General features: G+C 46.3%; 1 protein-coding gene across 5 annotated transcripts in view; it reads right to left on the bottom strand.

Moving 5' to 3' along the window:
* CPEB3 (cytoplasmic polyadenylation element binding protein 3) overlaps positions 1 to 18040 on the bottom strand; it is a 136891-nt gene extending 118851 nt beyond the window's left edge. The window contains exons 1-2 of one of the 5 annotated variants that reach the window (XM_069753796.1): positions 17919 to 18040; positions 3738 to 4888 (exon numbers count right to left, since the gene is read on the bottom strand). In XM_069753796.1, coding sequence (XP_069609897.1) covers positions 3738 to 4877 — 1140 coding nt within the window. In that variant the 5' untranslated portion in view covers positions 4878 to 4888; positions 17919 to 18040. Of the gene's footprint in view, positions 1 to 3737; positions 5105 to 17918 lie in introns of those variants that run through there. The other 4 variants (XM_069753797.1, XM_069753801.1, XM_069753800.1 and 1 more) reach the window with 4 other exon arrangements.
* Positions 18041 to 22571: the final 4531 nt, after the last annotated feature.

Here is a 22571-nt window from a genome sequence, read left to right as displayed (position 1 = left end):
GCAGGCGACTATGCACGCATAGTGGACATTGGATATCTAGACATCCCATCCACTACGCGGTAACATCTGGCCGCTGCGGGTTTCACGTCGCATAAATACGTTACCATGGGCACATACCCTTAAAAGGTCTTGTATATTATTACTAGCTACAAAAAAAAACAAAAAAAAAAACCAAGAACGATTTTTTTTTTTTTTTTAATATACGCTCATGTCAACCTGTCCTAAGGTTAAGTTCCCACAATGAGTATTTGGTGCATTCTGATGCTGCTTAAATTATGTCGCTTGGGTGTTTTTTTTTGGGGGGGGAGGGGGAGGTTTATGCGTTTTTATCTGCCAATTTTTGCATCATCATATGTTATATAAAGCGGCTTTGTTTTTTATACTTCCTTTACTGATACAGACGATGCAGATTACATGCGTTTTTAGTGCATTTCCGCAGCCAGTAAAGCACTAAAAAAAAAAAAAAAATGCACTTTTTTTTTCTTGCGGATTTTCCTCATCTTATTCAATCCATGGGGAAAATCTGCAAATAAGAAACACATTTACAGCAAGAGAGATTGACAAGATGCCAATAAAAAAAAAAAAAAAAATACTAAAAGGTCAATTTCTAACAACAACAAAAAAAACTAAACAAAAGCACAGCACAAGATTTACATAGATCTCATCCACTTTGCCGGAAGTTAGGTTTTTTTTTTTGGGCTATGAAAATACACGGTAGAGAAAAAAAAGATAGTAGTAAAACAATAGATAAAAAGCAGCAAATACTCATAGTGTGAACGTAGATGTAACAAATAAAAAGCATCGGCGGACTCTATTCTGTTCAACCAAAGCTCTAGAAATGGATTCTAGAAGGCACATGATAAAAGACGGAGCCTGTTCTTACCTATCAGCAGGAAGGTAAAATATTCTAGAGGAAAAACAAGGCCACGTATGTCAACTGAGCAGATTAGCGGAAATGTCAAGACGACCGTGCTGTAATGAATGGCATTTCAGCACTGCCTTCATCCAACAGCTGTTACAAGGCTGCACAAACATTCCCTCTACAGCCCCCAGCAATTTTGTATCAAGGTCTCATGTCAGAAGGGAAACAATGTCCACCTAGAGCTTTGTAAGAAAGTAACACTGCGGATTATTTCTCTGAATGTACAGAAGCAGCAGCAACATTCAGATTTCTGCAGATTTTTCCGAGACGTTTGTTAAAAGGAAAAAAAAAAAAAAGAAAAGCAGGACATCCTTATGTGACAATGAGTCACTGCCGTACGCAATGTTATGACTGTCATTAAACCGGTTCATGTGCTGCAAGCAGCGCTAATGACATGGGACTGCAAGAATGACATCGGCAGAACAGGTTTTGAGCTACCCAAAATATATCCGGCTGAGGTCACGATGGAGCAGGTCAACGTTTGGTGGCGGATTTTCTGCATGCTATTCCGTGCAGAAAACCTCCAACAAATACATTACATCTATATACCCTAGGGAATGTTCACACAGGTTTATATACACCCCGAACGGAAAATCTTCTGCACATTATTGCATAAGGCTATGTTCACACGTTGCATTTTTGCTGCTGAGGGTTTTTTTTTTTCTGCAGGCAAAACCTGCTCTCTTGGCGGTAAAGAAGCTGCAGAAAAAAAAAGAAAAAAAACGCAGCCTTTGCTGCGTTTTTATTGTCTCTTGTGCACGCTGATAAAGGATAGTGCCCCCCCCAAGAAATCATGATGTAACCAAAAATGCATTAAAAAAAAAAACTGATACCTGCATTTTTTTTGCACTTATTCATTGCTTTACATGGGCGAAAAAAATGCTGCAAAAACGATGCAGTTTTCCAAATCAGTCAGGGAAAAAAAAAAAAAAAAAAATGTGTGCACATGAGATTTCTGAAATATGATAGACTTTGCTGGTACTGTAAAATGTAAAATGCAGCGTAAAATTTGCATACAAAAAGCAGTAAAAATGCAACCTGAGAACATAGCCCAAGTGTTTTACATTCGAAGCGTCATTCGGACTTTTAAGCTTCAAAATCTACATCAAAATCTGCCTCCATTACTATACCATATGGATTTTGATGAGGATCCAATAGAACATCGGTCCAAAAACCACACATAAAACAAGTTTATGATGTCTTTTTTCTTACGCCTTTTTTTCTTGTTTCAATTGATTTTTCTCCCCCAAACAGAAGCACCACAATCATTTACCATTTGCTTTTTTTCCCCCCCCACGCTGAAAAGAACAGTATCATGTGCACAACAGGTGTATTTCCCCATTGAAGTCAATAGGAGGCTTAGGCTATGTGCACACGATGCGGATTTACTGCGGATTCCGCAGCGTTTTTTTCCGCGCAGAAAAACTGCAGATCCGCAAAGTGATTTACAGTACAATGTAAATCAATAGGAAAAAAAAAAATGATGTGCTATTAGTGCGGAAAATTCCGCATGGAAAATGCAGCGGATTGAAAGAAGGAGCATGTCACTTCTTTTGTGCGGATCTGCAGCATTTCTGCACCCTTTTATTATAGAAATCCGCAGTGGTAAAAAACGCAAGAAATCCGCACAAAATCCGCAGCAAATCTGCAACAAAAATGCACAAAATCCACAAGAAAAACGCATCAAATCTGCACCTGCGTTTTCTGCCAGATGCAGATTTTGTACAGAAAATTCTGCACTCAAATCCGCAACGTGTGCACATAGCCTTTGACTTTTGAATCAATTGATGTAAAAAAAAAAAAAAAAAAAAAAAAAAAAAACACAAACAAACAAACACCCCATATACAAAAATGAATAAAAAAAAAAAAAAAAAAAAAGAATTGGATGTGATAGATTTTTCAGCCAGCAAAGTCCACATGAAGTAACACTGTGCGCACATACTCTTCATCAATGCAATTTTTCATGTGGATTTTAATCTTACGCTGCAGCTTTTCACAGCGAGTTTCAAAAAATCTGCAGTAAAACCGCAACATTTCTGCAGTGAAAGCCGCAATATTAGGTGCAGATTTTCCTGCTTTAGATTTTAAGCAGAAGAAAATCCACAGCATATCTGACCTGTGCGGACACAGAAGCCATACACCGCAGATTACGGGTCCAGATTTCCATGGCGGAAAATCTGCAATATCTTACATTGGCGAAAAAGTGAATAACATAAATATCATCCACATTTTGAGGAGGAAACGTGCAGAAATTAAACCTGTTGTGCAGATTTTAAATCTGCTACATTGTCAATTTATGCTGTGGATTTTTGCTCGGGATTTCACTGCACAGGATAGATGATATAGCAAAATGATACATGGCAAAAAAAAAATAAAGCGACTTTTTTTGGCACAATTTAGATCTTGTATGGGCATACCTGGAAAAAAACACTTCATAATGCACTCCTATAAATGGGTCTGCTAATGGGGGTTATGTTGTTACAAGAAACAGGTAAAGAAAAAAAAAAACATTTTCTGACCACAAAAGCAAAAATATTCACACATAAGCCCAGGAATATGAATGGCGCACATAAAGCAAATAGGCAAAAATGGCGCAAGGTGCAGCCACCATTATAAATCAGATTGTGACTATTCCATTAGCCCAATTACTGGAGCCATCAGATCCGATCCGTGCTGGGCTACCCAGTGCCAATAGGCACATGCCAAATCCGAATTGCCCAATGGGCGTTTAACCCCGTCACTGCCAGCAGAGGCTTCGGAATAATTTCGACAACAGGACGGCGCACACACAGAACCACAATCAGACATTAGGTACCTGCAGGGGCAAGAGGTTATTGCCGTTGTCCGTCCTGAAGGCGTTGTCCTCCACCCAGGATTTTGGAGCCAGAGGTGAAACCCGGGGGAATTTTGGGGGTGCAATCACATTACTGGAGAAGGGTTTTTTCAATGGAGAAATTGGATTGAGCGGTGAGGGCACCCCAACCCCGACACCTACTCCTACCCCCACCGCCCTGCGGGGGTCTCTGCCAGGCTGTAGACCCCCCCAGGGATTGGAGGGGCTATTCCATGCAGCATTTTGCTGGTTGTTCCAGCTGGAAGGGGACGGTGACGAAGAGGAGGATGTGGAGGGCTTATTGGTCAGGATGGCCTGGTGGCTGTACGCGTTTCTCTGGTTATAGGGGGGGTGGTTATTGGGGCTCGCTGGGGATCTTCTCTGTTGTTGCTGATGAGCCAGCCCCAGCTGAGGGGAGAAGGTGCCCCCAAATACAGGGTTCACATGGTGATGTGGGAAGTTCTGGAATAGCATGGTCCCATTGACAGGGGTAATTCCTTGGAAAAAGCTGTCATCCACAGCATTGCTAGTTCCTCCGGTGGACCAGGTGCTGCCAAAGGATGGGGACAGGGAAGGGCCGGTGGGGGGCTCCTGCTGACCAGGCTGGGGGAAGCTCAGACCAGGCAGAAGGGGGGACTCCATCTGCATCTTCTCCTTCAGAGCTGGGGTGCTGTTGTTATTCTCAGGGCTGGGGGGCTCTGCGGCACAGGGGGCTTCTGAGCTGCCGGGGTCTTGCTGCTGGGATGCTGGGGCTGACTGCTGCCTCTGCTGAGGGTGGGATGATGCTGGGGCTGACTGCTGCCTCTGCTGAGGGTGGGATGATGCTGGGGCTGACTGCTGCCTCTGCTGAGGGTGGGATGATGCTGGGGCTGACTGCTGCCTCTGCTGAGGGTGGGATGATGCTGGGGCTGACTGCTGCCTCTGCTGAGGGTGGGATGCTGCTGGGGATGACTGCTGCCTCTGCTGAGGGTGGGATGCTGCTGGGGATGACTGCTGCCTCTGCTGAGGGTGGGATGCTGCTGGGGATGACTGCTGCCTCTGCTGAGGGTGGGATGCTGCTGGGGCTGACTGCTGCCTCTGCTGCTGAGGGTGGCTTTTGTCCATCAGTAAATCATCCTGCATGGCTTGCACAGCTGAAACAGGGAAGAGAGAAAGCAGATGTGTGTTAGGACGGAGTCAGCGGCAGCAAACCTCTGCAGTGTGCTGTCACACCGTGCGCCGCCTGCTGTCACACCGTGCGCCCGCGCCCCGCAGCCGTGCGCCCTCCCCGGGGCAGAGGAGCCACATTACACCGCCGCTCCGCCGCCACGTCCCTGCTCCAGTACCGGAACTCTGCGCTCCGAGGCTGCACTCCGCCGATTCTGGTTCCTGTTATTGGCAGGCGCCTCCTCCCTCCATCCAGCCCCGTGCCATTAGCATACGTCAATACACACTGCTGCGTCCTTCAGCAAGGTTACCGGCGGCGGCGGAGAGCGGGGAGCAGCGGGGAGGGACCATCTGCACAGTCAGGAGGCACCCCACAAATCGTCAGGCTGCACCCCACTAATAGTTAGGAGGCACCCCACTAATCGTCAGGAGGCACCCCACTAATAGTCAGGAGGCACCCCACTAATCGTCAGGAGGCACCCCACTAATCGTCAGGAGACACCCCACTAATGGTCAGGAGGCACCCCACTAATGGTCAGGAGGCACCCCACTAATGGTCAGGAGGCACCCCACTAATGGTCAGGAGGCACCCCACTAATGGTCAGGAGGCACCCCACTAATGGTCAGGAGGCACCCCACTAATGGTCAGGAGACACCCCACTAATGGTCAGGAGACACCCCACTAATAGTCAGGAGGCACCCCACTAATCGTCAGGAGGCACCCCACTAATCGTCAGGCTGCACCCCACTAATAGTCAGGAGACACCCCACTAATAGTCAGGAGGCACCCCACTAATAGTCAGGAGGCACCCTACTAATAGTCAGGAGGCACCCCACTAATAGGAGACACCCCACTAATAGTCAGGAGACACCCTACTAATAGTCAGGAGGCACCCCACTAATAGTCAGGAGGCACCCCACTAATACTCAGGAGGCACCCCATTAATAGTCAGGAGGCACCCCACTAATAGTCAGGAGGCACCCCCACTAATAGTCAGGAGGCACCCCCACTAATAGTCAGGAGGCACCCCATTAATAGTCAGGAGGCACCCCACTAATAGTCAGGAGGCACCCCACTAATAGTCAGGAGGCACCCCACTAATAGTCAGGAGGCACCCCACTAATAGTCAGGAGGCACCCCATTAATAGTCAGGAGGCACCCCACTAATAGTCAGGAGGCACCCCACTAATAGTCAGGAGGCACCCCACTAATAGGACACCCCACTAATAGTCAGGAGGCCCCCCACTAATAGGAGGCACCCCACTAATAGGAGGCACCCCACTAATAGTCAGGCTGCACCCCACTAATAGTCAGGAGGCACCCCACTAATAGTCAGGAGGCACCGCACTAATAGTCAGGAGGCACCCCACTAATCATCAGGCTGAACCCCACTAATAGGAGGCACCCCACTAATAGTCAGGAGGCACCCCACTAATAGTCAGGAGGCACCCCACTAATAGGCTGCACCCCACTAATAGTCAGGAGGCACCCCACTAATAGTCAGGAGGCACCGCACTAATAGTCAGGAGGCACCGCACTAATAGTCAGGCTGCACCCCACTAATAGTCAGGAGGCACCCCACTAATCATCAGGCTGCACCCCACTAATAGGAGGCACCCCACTAATAGTCAGGCTGCACCCCACTAATAGTCAGGAGGCACCCCACTAATCATCAGGCTGCACCCCACTAATAGGAGGCACCCCACTAATAGTCAGGAGGCACCCCACTAATCATCAGGCTGCACACCACTAATAGGAGGCACCCCACTAATAGTCAGGAGGCACCCCACTAATAGGAGGCACCCCACTAATCATCAGGCTGCACCCCACTAATAGGAGGCACCCCACTAATAGTCAGGCTGCACCCCACTAATAGTCAGGAGGCACCCCACTAATCATCAGGCTGCACCCCACTAATAGTCAGGAGGCACCCCACTAATCATCAGGCTGCACACCACTAATAGGAGGCACCCCACTAATAGTCAGGAGGCACCCCACTAATAGTCAGGAGGCACCCCACTAATAGTCAGGAGGCACCGCACTAATCATCAGGCTGCACCCCACTAATAGTCAGGAGGCACCCCACTAATCATCAGGCGGCACCGCACTAATCATCAGGCTGCACCCCACTAATAGTCAGGAGGCACCCCACTAATAGTCAGGAGGCACCCCACTGTACATACTGATCATCAGGCTGCACCCCACAGATTGTCAGGATGCACCCCAGTAATCGTCACACTAGACCCCACTAATAGTCAGGCTGCACCCTACTAACCGTTAGGCTGCACACCAATGGTCGACATTCTGCACGCCACTAAGAGTCAGGCTGCACCCCACTGTACATGGTGATCGTGAGGCTGCACCCCAATGGTCATCAGGCTGCACCCCACTAATTGTCAGACTGCACCCCACCAATCAGCAGACTAGACCCCACTAATCATCAGGCTGCACCCCCACTGTACATACTGATCGTTAGGCTGCACCCCATTATACCTGGTGATCATGAGGCTGCACCCCACTGTGTATGATGATTGTCAGGATGCATGCCACTAATCGTCAGGAGGTACCCCACTGTACATGGAGATGGGTAGTGGGGTACAGCCTGTCAGGACGCACCCTACTGTACATGGTGATCATCAGGCTGCACCCCCTCTATATATGGGGATCATCAGGCTGCACCCTACTATTCATCGTGATAGACTGCACCCCCACTATTCATAGTGATCGCCAGGGTACACCCCCACTATTCATAGTGATAGTCAGACTGCACCCCCACTATTCATAGTGATCGCCAGGCTGCACCCCCACTATTCATAGTGATAGACTGCACCCCCACTATTCATTGTGATAGTCAGGCCGCACCCCACTATTCATAGTGATAGTCAGGCCGCACCCCACTGTACATGGTGATCATCCATCTATACACCACTATATATCCTAATCCACAACTTGCACCGCATTATTCATCTTGCTAGATGATATACACCCCACTATTTATACTGATGAGTGGCTGCACCCCACTATTTATACATAAGAAGAAATCCAGCGTGTTCACAGTAAGTAATACAAGTCCAGTATTTACGGAAAAATCAATTCTTAAAAAACGTGTTGACACACGGCTTTGGCCATGGTGTGAACAACCGACGCGTTTCAGATCAACAGAGCCTTAATCATGGTTCTTGCCCTTTGTTTTGCCAAAAAAAATATCACTACATATTGTTATTTCCATCGAAATCAGCAATGAAAACGGACCATGGCTCTGATGCAGAGGGGAACACAGGCTGGTGTAGGCTGTGAAGTCCTCACGCTTTATGGGTTCTCATCTAATACAATAATTTTTCCGCCTTCTACAAAGAGTATTGACTATGTTAAAAAGTTGTGAAATCAAATTCTCATCACATCCATTCATCATCTTCTCTCTCTGCAGTGAAGAAGGAAAGTCTACCATGGCTGCTTGGAAACGGTCAACAAGAAGCGACCCAGAGACCCAAAGGCCCTCTACACCAGTAAACCCACCAATTTGTGAAGGGATCGTCTGAACATCTACTGTGAATGGGGGCCTCCCGACTCTCCACCAAAGAGGATATCGGGGGAAGGAGAAGGATCGGGAGGCTTGTACTGAAACCCCTGATCCTATTGTTCTTCACGTAAATAAGTAACCGGACATCGTCTTTTGCCGCTCTTCCTGGAGAGAACACAAGATTGCTTGGCCAAGCCGATCGTTCATGAATAAGGAGGAGTCAGGGGTGATATGTTGGCTGAAAGAACACGCCAGCTTGTCTATGTCCAGAACTCGTTGCCACCTCTGCTTTCACTGCGATCGGCCACGTATTGAAATGGAAGATCAGAGGACCACTAGAGATGGGCAAAGTCCCCCACAGTTGGGTCCAGCATCAATTAGCATTTTTGGCATATCCTCACTGTCTGTTATGAGACAACCCCTTTTGTTGTGAATTCTGTTATCGAACTCCCTCCTGTGGTCATGAATGGTACTTCGGCGAGTTCTGTCCATGGGCTCCCTCTGGTGGCTGTGAGTGGAGCTGCTGCTTCTGAGGTTCCTTCCACAGGTGACTTAGTTTATTCTTTGGCTGGCTGCTCTATTTAACTCCACTCAGATCGTTACTCCATGCCAGCTGTCAATGTTCTCGTACTGGTTCAGTTCGCTCTTGGATCTTTCTGGTGACCTGTCTACTCCAGCAGAAGCTAAGTCCCTGCTAGTTAATTATTTGTTCATTGTTTTCTTGTCCAGCTTGCTATCATGATTTTGCCTTGCTAGCTGGAAGCTCTGGGATGCAGAGTGGCACCTCCGCACCGTGAGTCGGTGCGGAGGTCTTTTTGCATACTCTGCGTGGTCTTTTTGTAGTTTTTTGTGCGGACCGCAAAGATACCTTTTCTATCCTCAGTCTGTTTAGTAAGTCTGGCCTCCCTTTGCTGAAACTTGTTTCATTCCTGTGTTTGTGACTTTCATCTTTACTCACAGTCAATATATGTGGGGGGCTGCCTTTTCCTTTGGGGAATTTCTCTGAGGCAAGGTAGGCTTTAGTTTCTATCTCTAGGGCTAGTTAGCTCTTAGGCTGTGAAGAGGCGTCTAGGTAGAGTTAGGTACGCTCCACGGCTATTTCTAGTGTGTGTGATAGGATTAGGGGTTGCGGTCAGCAGAGCTCCCACTTCCCAGAGCTTGTTCTGTGTTAGTTTAACCATCAGGTCGTTCCGGGTGCTCCTAACCACCAGGTCCATAACACCCTTTGATCTCTCTTATACATCAGGCATGGCTTGTAATTAGAGGCACAATTACTTAAGCCCCCCATACACGTTAGACTAATGTCGGCCGAACCTGACAATATCAACGCAACGTCCAACAGTCTAATGTGTATGGGAGCGCCAGCCAACTGATCGTTGGGGGAGATATCGATGGGACATCTCTGATTTTGGACAGTCGATTGCTTTGTTCTCCTGGAGACAAGTTCTCCAGAACATTGGCTTTCTTGGTCGAGCAAGTGCTCTTGTGTATGGGAGAATGGCCAAGACAGATGTTGGCCACCACCAAAAATTCTACTGTGGGCATAGGCTCTATCATAACGTGACCCTCTCCCATTATAGAGGTAAATGCTTTTGTTTTTTTGGGAGGACACGATCATGTAGCAGGTTGGTGGTTGATTAACAGTCACCATCGTATAGTGTAAACCCACCCTAAGCCAAGTATTTCAGATTGTAGTCCAGGCTGTTCTGCTCACATTGACCACCTTAGGGGTGGTCAAGCTGAAAATGTATATTTAGTAAAGTTTAATTATGTAATGTTAAATTTGAAAATGATGTAACTTACTAACATACTGAGGTCTGAAAGTTGCCCTAATCTCCAACTTACAAGATCCAGTCTCAGGTTCTGTTCTGCAGGTCCTCTTGTGGTTTCCAGGTGACCAGGGAAGACAAGAGAAGGTTGGATAACTGTACCTTTCAATTGCTTATTTGGTCCCCTTCTCTGTCCTTAGATCGGCTGCAACAGAAAAGGGGCTTGCTTTGCTATTGAAATGTGAATTCAGCCTGTCCCCTTCACTTACACAGCTATGGTCACATACCAACACAGGAACCTGAAGACGACCTGTTCTGGAGCTTGAAGCTAAAGCTTTCAGATGTGAATTTCCATAACTTACTCCTTTATAACAGATCTGTCACTGTATTTCACAATACAAAGAGCATGTATTATTAAAGAGATCCTTTAAACCCGATGAGGCGGTTGTACTTACTTTGAATTCCCTGGCCAGAATTCCTGTATAATTTCTAATATTAAAACGAGCATCTTAATATCAGACGGGGACATTGTTTATACAGCAATCCTGATGAGGATTTTTCAAAGCAAAAACTCCAGCCTCATCAGTTCTAAGAGATCTATTCAATGATGTATGTAGTCTCCACAATGTACTAGTTTAAACAGGGATCCTGCCTCCAGATTTTCCAGTACAAGCTACATACTATATCTAAGAGATCTCTTATACCTGATGAAGCGGCTCAAATAACAGTGAAAATCCTGACATAACAATGGAGTCTTTTACAAGCAAAATCCTTCTTTTTATTATTTAGGCAGGAAAACTCTTTAAAAGAAAAAAAAAAAGGATTATTCAACCCACCACGGATTTTCAAAGTAAGTACACCGGCATCATCAACTCTAATTGATCTGTGAAATCTGAAGTCAAATCTGCTTTAAGATTATTATTATTTACCTGCTTTTTTATGAAGTTGTGAGAAATATCTGAAGTGTAAGGGATGAGAAAATGACGCAAATGTTCTCCATTCATTGACAAGAAGCAGAGATCTTGAAAATGAGGAGGAATTGAATTAGCAAATATATTAGCGAGCCGTGTAACTTCATTTCTAGCCGCATTTACATGATACCTTTTCTTCCTTATGCCATCTACACCGATTATTTACATATAGGGATGAAGAGACAAATTCAATCGTTCGCTGGGTAAAGATGTGTATGGAAAGCCTCCCGATCTGCCCAAACTGCGGCTGCCCGTGGCGGATAATCTGCAGGACTGGGTGCTGGTAGGAGAGGGAGGACTGGCAGCTAGAGGCAGGGGCTCAGTCCTGTGGGTCTGCAGCGAGGTCTGCAGCGAGGATGAGCGTGTGTGATCACGGTGCTGCAGTACAGCAATGCAGCACTACCGGATCAGCTGCTGGCACAACACACAGCAAACCCCGAGCCCCATCAGTGCAGTATGACAAAGTCCTGACTAATGAACTCTAACACATTTTTTTTTCTACTTTTGCTATCCATTTAACCTTTGAAATACCCCTAGCAGATATGCTGAAGAATGCTTTATCACGTCATCTGAAATACACGACATCTCGCAATGTTTGTGCACAGGCATGTATGCGCTGCATCTTCCCAGGGATTTAAAGGGAAGGGAGGGTTTGGGGAGTCTGAATTGTTTACTTGTGTTGATGGCCGTGTCATCCCAGCAAAGGTGCGATAGAGAAACTGGTAGGAACCGAAAGAAGCAGAACGCAAACAGACAAGATCAATATGAACGCCAAGATATAGGCTCGAACTGCATTATTGCTATTTAGACTATACTCATAAAATTGCCTAATTTGTGTGGGGCCCATCAGCCACGACAAAGTGTACTTCTTTTGGGCCAAGGATTATAAATTTAAAGGGAATCTGCCATCAGGATTTCACCCTTAGGGCGCAGTCAGACGGCTGTATTACTAGCGCGAGGATCGCATTGTAATCCTCGGACTGGCCGTCGGCTCTCCTGCCTTGATCGTGACAGCTGCATAGAAACAATGGCCAGTCCAAGGATTGCAATGCGATCCTCGAGTGAGTAATGCGGCCGTCTGACTGCGCTCTTAAACTATTTATATCCGCATGTAGGTCTTTCAAACACAGGCCCAGTAATATCTTTACATAGTCAGTCTGCCCCTCTGTTACTGAGAAATCAGGGTTTAATTTGATATGCAAATGAGCATAAAGAGCTATGGCAGATCTAAAGGCACCGTCACACATAACGATATTGTCAACGATAACGTTGCTTTTGGTGACGTAGCAACGATATCGTTAACGAAATCGTTATGCGTGACAGCGACCAACGATCAGGCCCCTGCTGGGAGATCGTTGGTCGCTGGGGAAAGTCCAGGACTTTATTTCGTCGCTGGATCTCCCGCTGACATCGCTGAATCGGCGTGTGTGACGCCGAATCAGCGATGTCTTCACTGGTAACCAGGGTAAACATCAGGTTACTAAGCGCAGGGCCGCGCTTAGTAACCCGATGTTTACCCTGGTTACCAGTGTAAATGTAAAAAAAACAAACACTACATACTTATATTCCGGTGTCTGGTCACGTCCCTCGCCTTCAGCTTCCCACACTGACTGTGAGCGCCGGCCAGCCGTAAAGCAGAGCACAGCGGTGACATCACCGCTGTGCTTTACGGCCGGCGCTCAGTCAGTGCTGGAAGCTGAAGGCGAGGGACGTGACCAGACACCGGAATATAAGTATGTAGTGTTTGTTTTTTTTACATTTATACTGGTAACCAGGGTAAACATCGGGTTACTAAGCACGGCCCTGCGCTTAGTAACCCGATGTTTACCCTGGTTACCTGGGGATTTCGGGATCGTTGGTCGCTGAAGAGCTGTATGGGTGACAGCTCCCCAGCGACCAAACAGCAACGCTGCAGCGATCGGCATCGTTGTCTAGATCGCTGCAGCGTCGCTAAATGTGACGGTACCTGTAAAGGGAACCTGTCACCTGAATTTGGCGGAACCGGTTCATTCTCTGTCCTCCGTAGTACACGCCTGCGCAAGGCAACATTGCCTTGCGCAGGCGTGTACTACGGAGGACAGAGAATGAACTTCAATCCAATATTGCGGCAAGCATGCAGCCAGCGGGTAAGGAAAGGGTACATCAAACACCCGAAAACTTCGCCCATATGACCGAAAACCGGACCCGCCAAATTCAGGTGACATGTTCCCTTTAAAGGGACACTGTCACCTGAATTTGGAGGGAACAATCTTCAGCCATGGAGGCGGGGTTTTGGGGTTTTTGATTCACCCTTTCCTTACCCGCTGGCTGCATGCTGGCTGCAATATTGGATTGAAGTTCATTCTCTGTCCTCCATAGTAAACGCCTGCGCAAGGCAAGATTGCGGGTAAGGAAAGGGTGAATCAAAAACCCCAAAACCCCGCCTCCATGGCTGAAGATTGTTCCCTCCAAATTCAGGTGACAGTGTCCCTTTAAGCCTCTGTCACTCCAGCTCTACTCCTCGATCAGCACCACCGCCTCCTCCTGCTTGACTGACAGCCTCTATGCTGTGTGACTTTAGGCAAAGGAGCTGTCAGTCAAGCAGAAGGCAGCGGCACCGGGCAGGGAATAGATCTGGAGTGACAGAGGCTTCAGCCTTATTTGCATGTCACTGATTTCTCAGTTACGGAGGAGCAGACTGGGCCGTGTAAAGGTATTGCTGGACTCATCTTTGAAAGAGCGACATGCACAAATAAATAGATTGGAGTGTGAAATCCTGCTGACGGATTCCCTGTAAAAAGCAGGTAGGATTCAGCCTTATGTAACTCAATTCTCTACGTATAGTCTCTATGGCAGGAATGCAGTCCGAAGTTCATATATTCAATATCTGCATATATCTGGGCGTGTATACAGAGAGGACTGTCGCATACTCACCTAGTCCTGGCGCTCCCCCTGTCCGTCCCACGGTGTTCGGGTGCCGCAGCTCTTCCCCTGTTCAGCAGTCACGTGGGACCGCTCATTAAAGTTATGAATATGGACTCCACTCCTATAGGGGTGGAGCTGCATATTCATTCCTCTAATGAGCGGTAACGGTGACCGCTGACAGAGGAAGAGGCTGCGGCACCCGGAGACCAGATGTCCGGGGGAAGGAGCCAGGGACGCCGGGAGCAGGTGAGTATGTCATAGTTACCTATCCACGTTCCACCCGCCGAGCGCCGCTCCGTCTTCCGCGTCCTCTTGCTCTGACTGTTCAGGTCAGAGGGCGCGATGATGTACTAGTGTGTGCGCCGCCCTCTGCCTGAACAGTCAGTGCGGAGAGACGCCGAGACGGGATGCTGAGGAGCTGCGGACAGCAAAAGAGGTGAGTATGTCATTTTTTTTTTTATTGCAGCAGCAGCATTCTATATGGCACAGCTTTATGTGGAGCATCTATGGGGCCATACTGAACGGTGCAGAGCATTATATGGGGCACAGCTTTCTATGGCACATCTATGGGGCCATACTGAACGGTGCAGAGCATTCTATATGGCACAGCTTTATGTGGAGCATCTATGGGGCCATACTGAACGGTGCAGAGCATTATATATTGCACAGCTTTATGTGGAGCATCTATGGGGCCATAATGAACGGTGCAGAGCATTCTATATGGCACAGCTTTATGTGGAGCATCTATGGGGCCATACTGAACGGTGCAGAGCATTATATATGGCACAGCTTTATGTGGAGCATCTATGGGGCCATACTGAACGGTGCAGAGCATTATATGGGGCACAGCTTTATATGGAGCATCTAAAGGGCCATAATGAACGGTATGGAGCATCTATTTTTATTTTTGAAATTCACCGGTAGCTGCTGCATTTCCCACCCTAGGCTTATACTCGAGTCAATAAGTTTTCCCAGCTTTTTGTGGCAAAATTAGGGGGGTCGGCTTATACTCGGGTCGGCTTATACTCGAGTATATACGGTATATATATATTGTACAGTACATACACCTAAAATTTTATATATGTGGCGTAAGATGTCCACCCCAGCCAATCAGCGGAAAAAGGGTCAACTCAAGACACCCCTGAAACACCGTCTGATGGCATGGACTGGCCATGGGCCTCCCGATCTGGACTCATCATCCTCAGTGTATGCCTATGAGGCGGTCATGTTGGGATCTGGAGACCCCATAGTCAGTCCGTGCGATTGGACCTTGTTTCACAGACATTTGAATGAGGCTTAAGGAGCCGTGGCTGCAGTGAACAGGACTGAGCTTCAGAACCAGTGAGAACCATATGTACGACATTGTGGCCCCCATTTTGGGTTATCCAAGTGTCTTCAGCGTGCTCGGATAATATGTACGAGTCCCTGCGGCTGCACCTCTACGGCTGTTAGACAGCAGCAACACATACAGGAATGGCCTGTTTGTTAGACAATCCCTGCATGTATTGCTACTGTCGAATAGACGCGAGACATGCAGCCGCAGGGACTGGAACATATTTTTCGAGCATGCCGAAGACACTCGGATAACACGTGAGCATGCTCAGATAACACCTTATCTGAGCCCATTCGCTGATCACTACTGTTCTCTTTCAGAAGGCGGCCGGCCGACATCTTTGCCTTGATCTCCCAGAGATAAGCGGCTAGCAATCAGCAGTCCAAAATCAGACCCGCCGAATCATCATCTCCTCCAACGATCAGAGCCCTCGTATAGAGTGTCATCCAAACCTGTTGGAACAACTATAGCACAACTGCTACATGTGAACATACCCTAAGACTTTACTCCGACACCGTTTTTTATTTTTCCCTATGAGATTAAATGGGCCTTGTGTTGCTTTTACATTCATTTTTGGTCCATTTGTCTGTTTTTTTCCATCAGTATTGCATCAGTTTTTTGTCATATGCAAAAAAATAAGAATAAAATACTCGCGGATCACAGTTTTCCCCGGCATCCAGTCCTCTCGAGAGCCTCGTTCCGACGCCCCATACGCCCACATTGCAAAAGCCACTTCCAGCTCACACATAAACCCCAATGTGATCCAGAGGGTCAGAAGGGCCGTTGTGTGACTCGGAAGAGGAACGGAGCTGGAAACTGGGCAAGACGGTGATTGGTGAGTACACTAACATAATAACACTATACTAAAATATAGGGAATGAAAATAAAGAACTGGATGGCACACGGATGACACATAGATGATATCTGAGCGTCATCCTTTTTTTGGCACGGACGCATTTACTTGCATTGGCAACTCAAATTCTGTTATGTTGTTTTTTTTGTTTGTTTTTTTACATGTTTGATCTGGTAAAAAAAAAGTTGGACATGTGAACAGTCTCATAGATTATAATGGGTATGTGGTCTATCCGTGAAAAATCTGAAAAAAAAAAAAAGAAAAGGGAAAAACGTACGTATGAATGAAGTCTAAGATTACCAATAAACAGACAGCCATGATGCGATCTCTGGATTACGGCTCGTTCAGATGAGTATATTACACAGACAGGACACTGACCAATGATATTAAAGGGAACCTGTCACCTGAATTTGGCGGGACCGGTTTTCGGTCATATGGGCGGAGTTTTCAGGTGTTTGATTCACCCTTTCCTTACCTGCTGGCTTCATGCTGGCTGCAATATTGGATTGAAGTTCATTCTCCATCCTCCGTAGTACACGCCTGCACAAGGCAATCTTGCCTTGCGCAGGCGTGTACTACGGAGGACAGAGAATGAACTTCAATCCAATATTAGGATAGGGCTGCCCAGATTTTTTTTTTTTTTTTTTTTTTACGTGAATCCGATGTTATTTCTGTATTTTGCATAACAAATAAAGTTTAACGTCTATATTTGTTGGCTCCTCTTAGTTTGCACCTGTGCACACCTGTTTTCTGATGGTCAGTCTTTTGTAAGTGCCTATTCAAGTCTATGGGTGCGGGGTAAAAAAAAAGCCGCTATCATCCGTGTAGCATCTGACATTTTACGGATACGTTACGATTATTTACATAGAAAACTGCATTTGGTCTTGTAAATCTTTTTTTTAACTGATGATTGTATAAAAACGGACAATATTTCATCTGATCCCGGCGATCACATTGCTCCGCTGGGACATATCACAGATTGCAGGCTACCTGAGATAGCACATTATATTCATTATTTAGGGGTATGATAGCAAAAATAAAAACTCAATATTGGAATTATTTTTTTTTTTGTTGCAATCCGGATAGGGCATGTACACATAATGGTGACGCCTTTTACTGGCACGTCGTCGAGCCCGGTTTTTAAAAGGGGCAAACACGCCAAGATAAGTGTTTGTCTATATGGGATGGATGCCGCCATCAGACTATAGAAAAACCTTCTGCTAAATATCCCGCCAAGGCCGTGCGCGGTCCGACAGTGTGAACAGCGCTTTATACGCTATTTTCTCAGATGCTACGACAATCGCACATGACATTACTAAGCCTCGGAACGTCAGATCCGTAAACATGGCGATTATCATTGTCGGGGCCGTTAAGATACCGGTTTCGCCCGTGGCCCGGATAACTAATCAATTAGTAATCAGCCGCTTAATTATCACCCAGGATCAATTTGCCTTTCTCTTCAAGGTCAAGACTGAGCCACATTTCCTATACAGGCTTCTACACAACAACTAACAAGTTTCCCCCCCTGCTGCAGAGCCAGGACTGCCCCCATCTATGTGCAGCCAGCCTGCTGCAGCTGCTCCCCCACCACACCACCCAGTAATTAACACCAGAGTCATTAGTACGCACTGAATGGTCGCAGATCGGTGAGATCGCCTGCGATTACCTTATTTGTGTGATCAGATCGGTACAGCAGATTCCCGATGTCCTCCTTTCGCTTTGCTTATAGCTTGGCGAGCGACCCGATCGCCAAAAGCACTTTGACAACTGGGAGGTCAGTGCGCACGCGCGCCGCGCTGGCTCACGGGAGATGTAGTTTTTCTAAGCGTAGGCGCATGATTTCTAGGCTTTAGGGGGGAGTTTGTTGTAGCTTTCCAGTGTCAATAAAGCCGTGAGCCTGCCTACATCGTATCTGATGATACACTGCGCAACGCAGGCAGTCAGTGACACGAATGCCGAATCTGTACACGTCATAGTATGTGCCGGGTGTGAGGTCAGCAATGCAGACGTCATAGGAGAGTTATAAACACAGTCTGTGAGCTGTCAAAGTGACTGCAGCCGGCAACCAATCAGATCACTTGTTTGATTTTTGAACCTGCGCTTGTAAAATAAAAGCTGTATGTTTATTGGTTGCTATGGGCAACCTCTTGTCTCCATGGACGGCCATTATATACTCACTTGTCTGCGGCGCCTATAGGTCATATAGAAATGTAAACGCCGCGGTGCCCGTAGACCAGGGTGATGCTAGGCATCAGCTTGGGATAGATTCATTACCTGTACCACAATATCATTTGTAATTGTACTTCAATACGGTTGCACATACTGATTCATGAGCCGCCATCTTTACAAGACTTGGGCTGTAGATTTGTTTGTTATTTTTCTCTTCCATTCAATCCTTTAAGAGCCATACCTTTTTTTTTTTTTATCCTCACGAGGGCTTACCGTATTTTTTTGGTGGTAAGCGCTATAGCTTGCCGAATAAGGAGGGAGCCGAAGATATTCGCTCATGTCTAGTGGTGACGAGGCCGGTTTGCAGGCCTCCAGCAATCATGGCAATACATCAGATGCTGGTGTGATAGGGGGCAGAGAAATGGGCACTGGAACAAATGCCCCATCAGAATCGTGCCTCTTAACCCATTCCTGATGGGGCAATTTTCCGTTTTTTTTGCACTTTTGTTATTTCACCCCCTTTTTCTAAGAGCTATACATCTTATTATTGTTCCATCCACACGAGGGCTTGCGTTGAGTTTAACTTTTGAATGACATCATTCTTTTTATAATGTGACGTACTGGAAAGCAGGGAAAAAAAATAAAAGTGCATCGAAAAAGCGAACAAAAGCGCAATTCTGCAATTGTTTTTTTTATTTTTTTTATTTACCATTTTCATTATACGGTAACAATTACCTGACCACAGTGATTCTCCAGGTCTGTGTGATTACACAGATACCAAACATGCATAGTTTATAAATTATTTAAGTGGTGGGAAAAAAACCTGAAATTTGTAGAGAAAAAAATTCACTTGTGTTGCCATTTTCCGAGACCCATAACGTTTTCAATTTTTAGTCAATGGGGCTGGGTGAGGCCTTGATTTTTTTTGACCTGAGCTGACTTTTTTATTGACACGATTTTGGGATAGATACAATGTTTTAATTACCTATTATTGCATTTCAAAGCTGTGTTGTGGGAGCCAAAAAAATCGTAATTCTGGCATTTCTATTTTTTTTTTTCTTATTACGCCATTTACCAATCAGGTTAATTTATATTTTGATAGATTGGACTTTTACAAACACAGTGATACTAAATATGATTTTTTTTTTTTTAATTTCCTTTTTGGGGGGGGGGAAAAGGGGGTTGATGTGAACTTTTATATGTACATTTTTTTTCACTTACTACTGTATTTGCTAGAACCTTTAGGGCAGGGGTGTCAAACTGCATTCCTCGAGGGCTGCAGACAGGTCATGTTTTCAGGATTTCCTTGTACTGCACAGGTGATAATTTAATCACCAACTCATTATTTGTGTAGGTGATTAAATTATCACCTGTGCAGTACAAGGAAATCCTGAAAACATGACCTGTTTCCAGCCCTCGAGGAATGCAGTTTGACACCCCTGGTTTAGGGGACTTGAACCTGCGATCTGTTCTACTATGCACAGCAATACCACAGTATTGCTACGTATAGCAAGAATCAAGTACCGTCATGTAAACTCATGTTCACTGTTGAAATTTCTGGGGTTTTGGTGCCTTTTTTTCCTCTATAAGGATTTATGGGGAGTTTAAAAAAAATGCAGTTGTGTATTTAAGTGCAGAATCCCAGCGTTAATACACTAAAAAATCCATTAAGAAACAGATATCTCCACCAAAAGGGGAAAAAAATAGGGGAAAAATCATAATAAACCCAACAAAAACAACAAAAATGCAATAATCAGAGGAGATTGATATTGTGTATTTTGGAAAACTGCAGCAGATAAAATGTTTTGGCCAAACGTTCGTGACTCCATCTAAGGCCGGGATCACACATGCGAGAAACACATCCGAGTCTCGCATGTGAAATCCAAGCTCTGGAGCCGGCACTTGGGAGCGGAGTGTGCAGCTCCATGTGTTGCAATGCGGCCGCCCGCTCCGCTCCGGAGTGCCGGCGCCAGAGCTTGGATTTCACATGCGAGACTCGGACGTGTTTCTCGCATGTGTGATCCCAGCCTAAGGGCTCCTTTTCACTTGCGAGACATACGTCCGAGTCTCGCAGGTTAAAACCCTCCTCTGGCACCGGCTATCCAGAGCAGAGCGTGCGGCCGCATAGCAACACATGGAGCTGAACGCTCCGCTCCCAAGTGCCAGAGCTTGGTTTTAACCTGCGAGACACGGCCGTTTGTCTCGCAAGTGAAAAGGAGCCCTAAGGTTTCATGTGAACCCCCCCAAACAAGGGACTCTGATGTGCTCCTGTAGAGCTATAGACTTCAATTACCAAGGTCCAAGACATGCAACTTTGAATTTTTCTTGACCTTTTTTTTCTGTGTTTATCTCTAAAGTCAGAACAATAGCTTAAGGTACCTTCACATAGCGATCCGTGACGTTGCAGCGTCCTGGATAGCAATATCGTTGTGTTTGACACGCAGCAGCGATCAGGATCCTGCTGTGACATCGCTGGTCGGAGCTAGAAGGCCAGCACCTTATTTCGTCACTGGATCACCCGCTGACATCGCTGAATCGGCGTGTGTGACGCCGATCCAGCGATGTCTTCACTGGTAACCAGGGTAAACATCGGGTTACTAAGCGCAGGGCCGCGCTTAGTAACCCGATATTTACCCTGGTTACCATTGTAAATGTAAAAAAAAAAAACACTACATACTTACATTCCGGTGTCTGTCGCGTCCCCCGGCGTCAGCTTCCCTGCACTGTGTCAGCGCCGGCCGTAAAGAACAGCGGTGACATCACCGCTGTGCTCTGCTTTACGGCCGGCCCTCACAGTCAGTGCGGGAAGCTGACGGCGAGGGACGCGACAGACACCGGAATGTAAGTATGTAGTGTTTGTTTTTTTACATTTACAATGGTAACCAGGGTAAATATCGGGTTACTAAGCGCGGCCCTGCGCTTAGTAACCCGATGTTTACCCGGGGACCTCGGCATCGTTGGTCGCTGGAGAGCTGTCTGTGTGACAGCTCTCCAGCGACCACACAGCGACGCTGCAGCGATCGGCATCGTTGTCTTTATCGTTGCAGCTTCGCTTAATGTGACGGTACCTTTAGTCTAATGTGTAATTTGTGTCTATTGTTCAATTTGAAAGCTGGATACCACTGCTAAAACCATTAAACAAAGTCCAAAGTTACATGTTTTGGACTGTATGATAATTGAAGTGTACAGTCATGGCCAAAAATTTTGAGAATGACACCAAAATTAAATTTTCACATGATCTGCTGCCCTCTGGTTTTTATTAGTGTTTGTCTGATGTTTATATCACATACAGAAATATAATTGCTATCGTATTATGAGTACCAATAGGTTATATTGACAGTTAGAATGAGTTAATGCAGCAAGTCAATATTTGCAGTGTTGACCCTTCTTCTTTAAAACCTCTGCAATTCTCCCTGGCATGCTCTCAATCAACTTCTGGACCAAATCCTGACTGATAGCAGTCCATTCTTGCATAATCAATGCTTGCATTTTGCCAGAATTTGTTGGTTTTTGTTTGTCCACCCGTCTCTTGATGATTGACCACAAGTTCTCAATGGGATTAAGATCTGGGGAGTTTCCAGGCCATGGACCCAAAATCTCTGTTTTGTTCCATGAGCCATTTAGTTATCACCTTTGCTTTATGGCAAGGTGCTCAATCATGCTGGAAAAGGCATTGTTGGGCGCCAAACTGCTCTTGGAAGGTTGGGAGAAGTTGCTCTTGGAGGACATTCTGGTACCATTCTTTATTCATGGCTGTGTTTTTAGGCAAGACTGTGAGTGAGCCGATTCCCTTGGCTGAGAAGCAACCCCACACATGAATGGTTTCAGGATGCTTTACAGTTGGCATGAGACAAGACTGGTGGTATTGCTCACCTCTTCTTCTCCGAATAAGCTGTTTTCCAGATGTCCCAAACAATCGAAAAGGGGATTCATCAGAGAAAATGACTTTGCCCCAGTCCTCAGCAGTCCACTCCCTGTACATTTTGCAGAATATCAGTCGGTCCCTGATGTTTTTTCTGGAGAGAAGTGGCTTCTTTGCTGCCCTCCTTGAAACCAGGCCTTGCTCAAAGAGTCTCTGCCTCACAGTGCGTGCAGAAGCCCTCACACCAGCCTGCTGCCATTCCTGAGCAAGCTCAGCACTGCTGGTAGT

Source organism: Ranitomeya imitator, chromosome 2 (genome assembly GCF_032444005.1).
Source record: "Ranitomeya imitator isolate aRanImi1 chromosome 2, aRanImi1.pri, whole genome shotgun sequence".
NCBI lineage: Eukaryota > Metazoa > Chordata > Amphibia > Anura > Dendrobatidae > Ranitomeya > Ranitomeya imitator.
The sequence above is the reverse complement of the archived record's forward strand: the minus strand, read 5'-3'. Positions and strand labels throughout refer to the sequence as shown.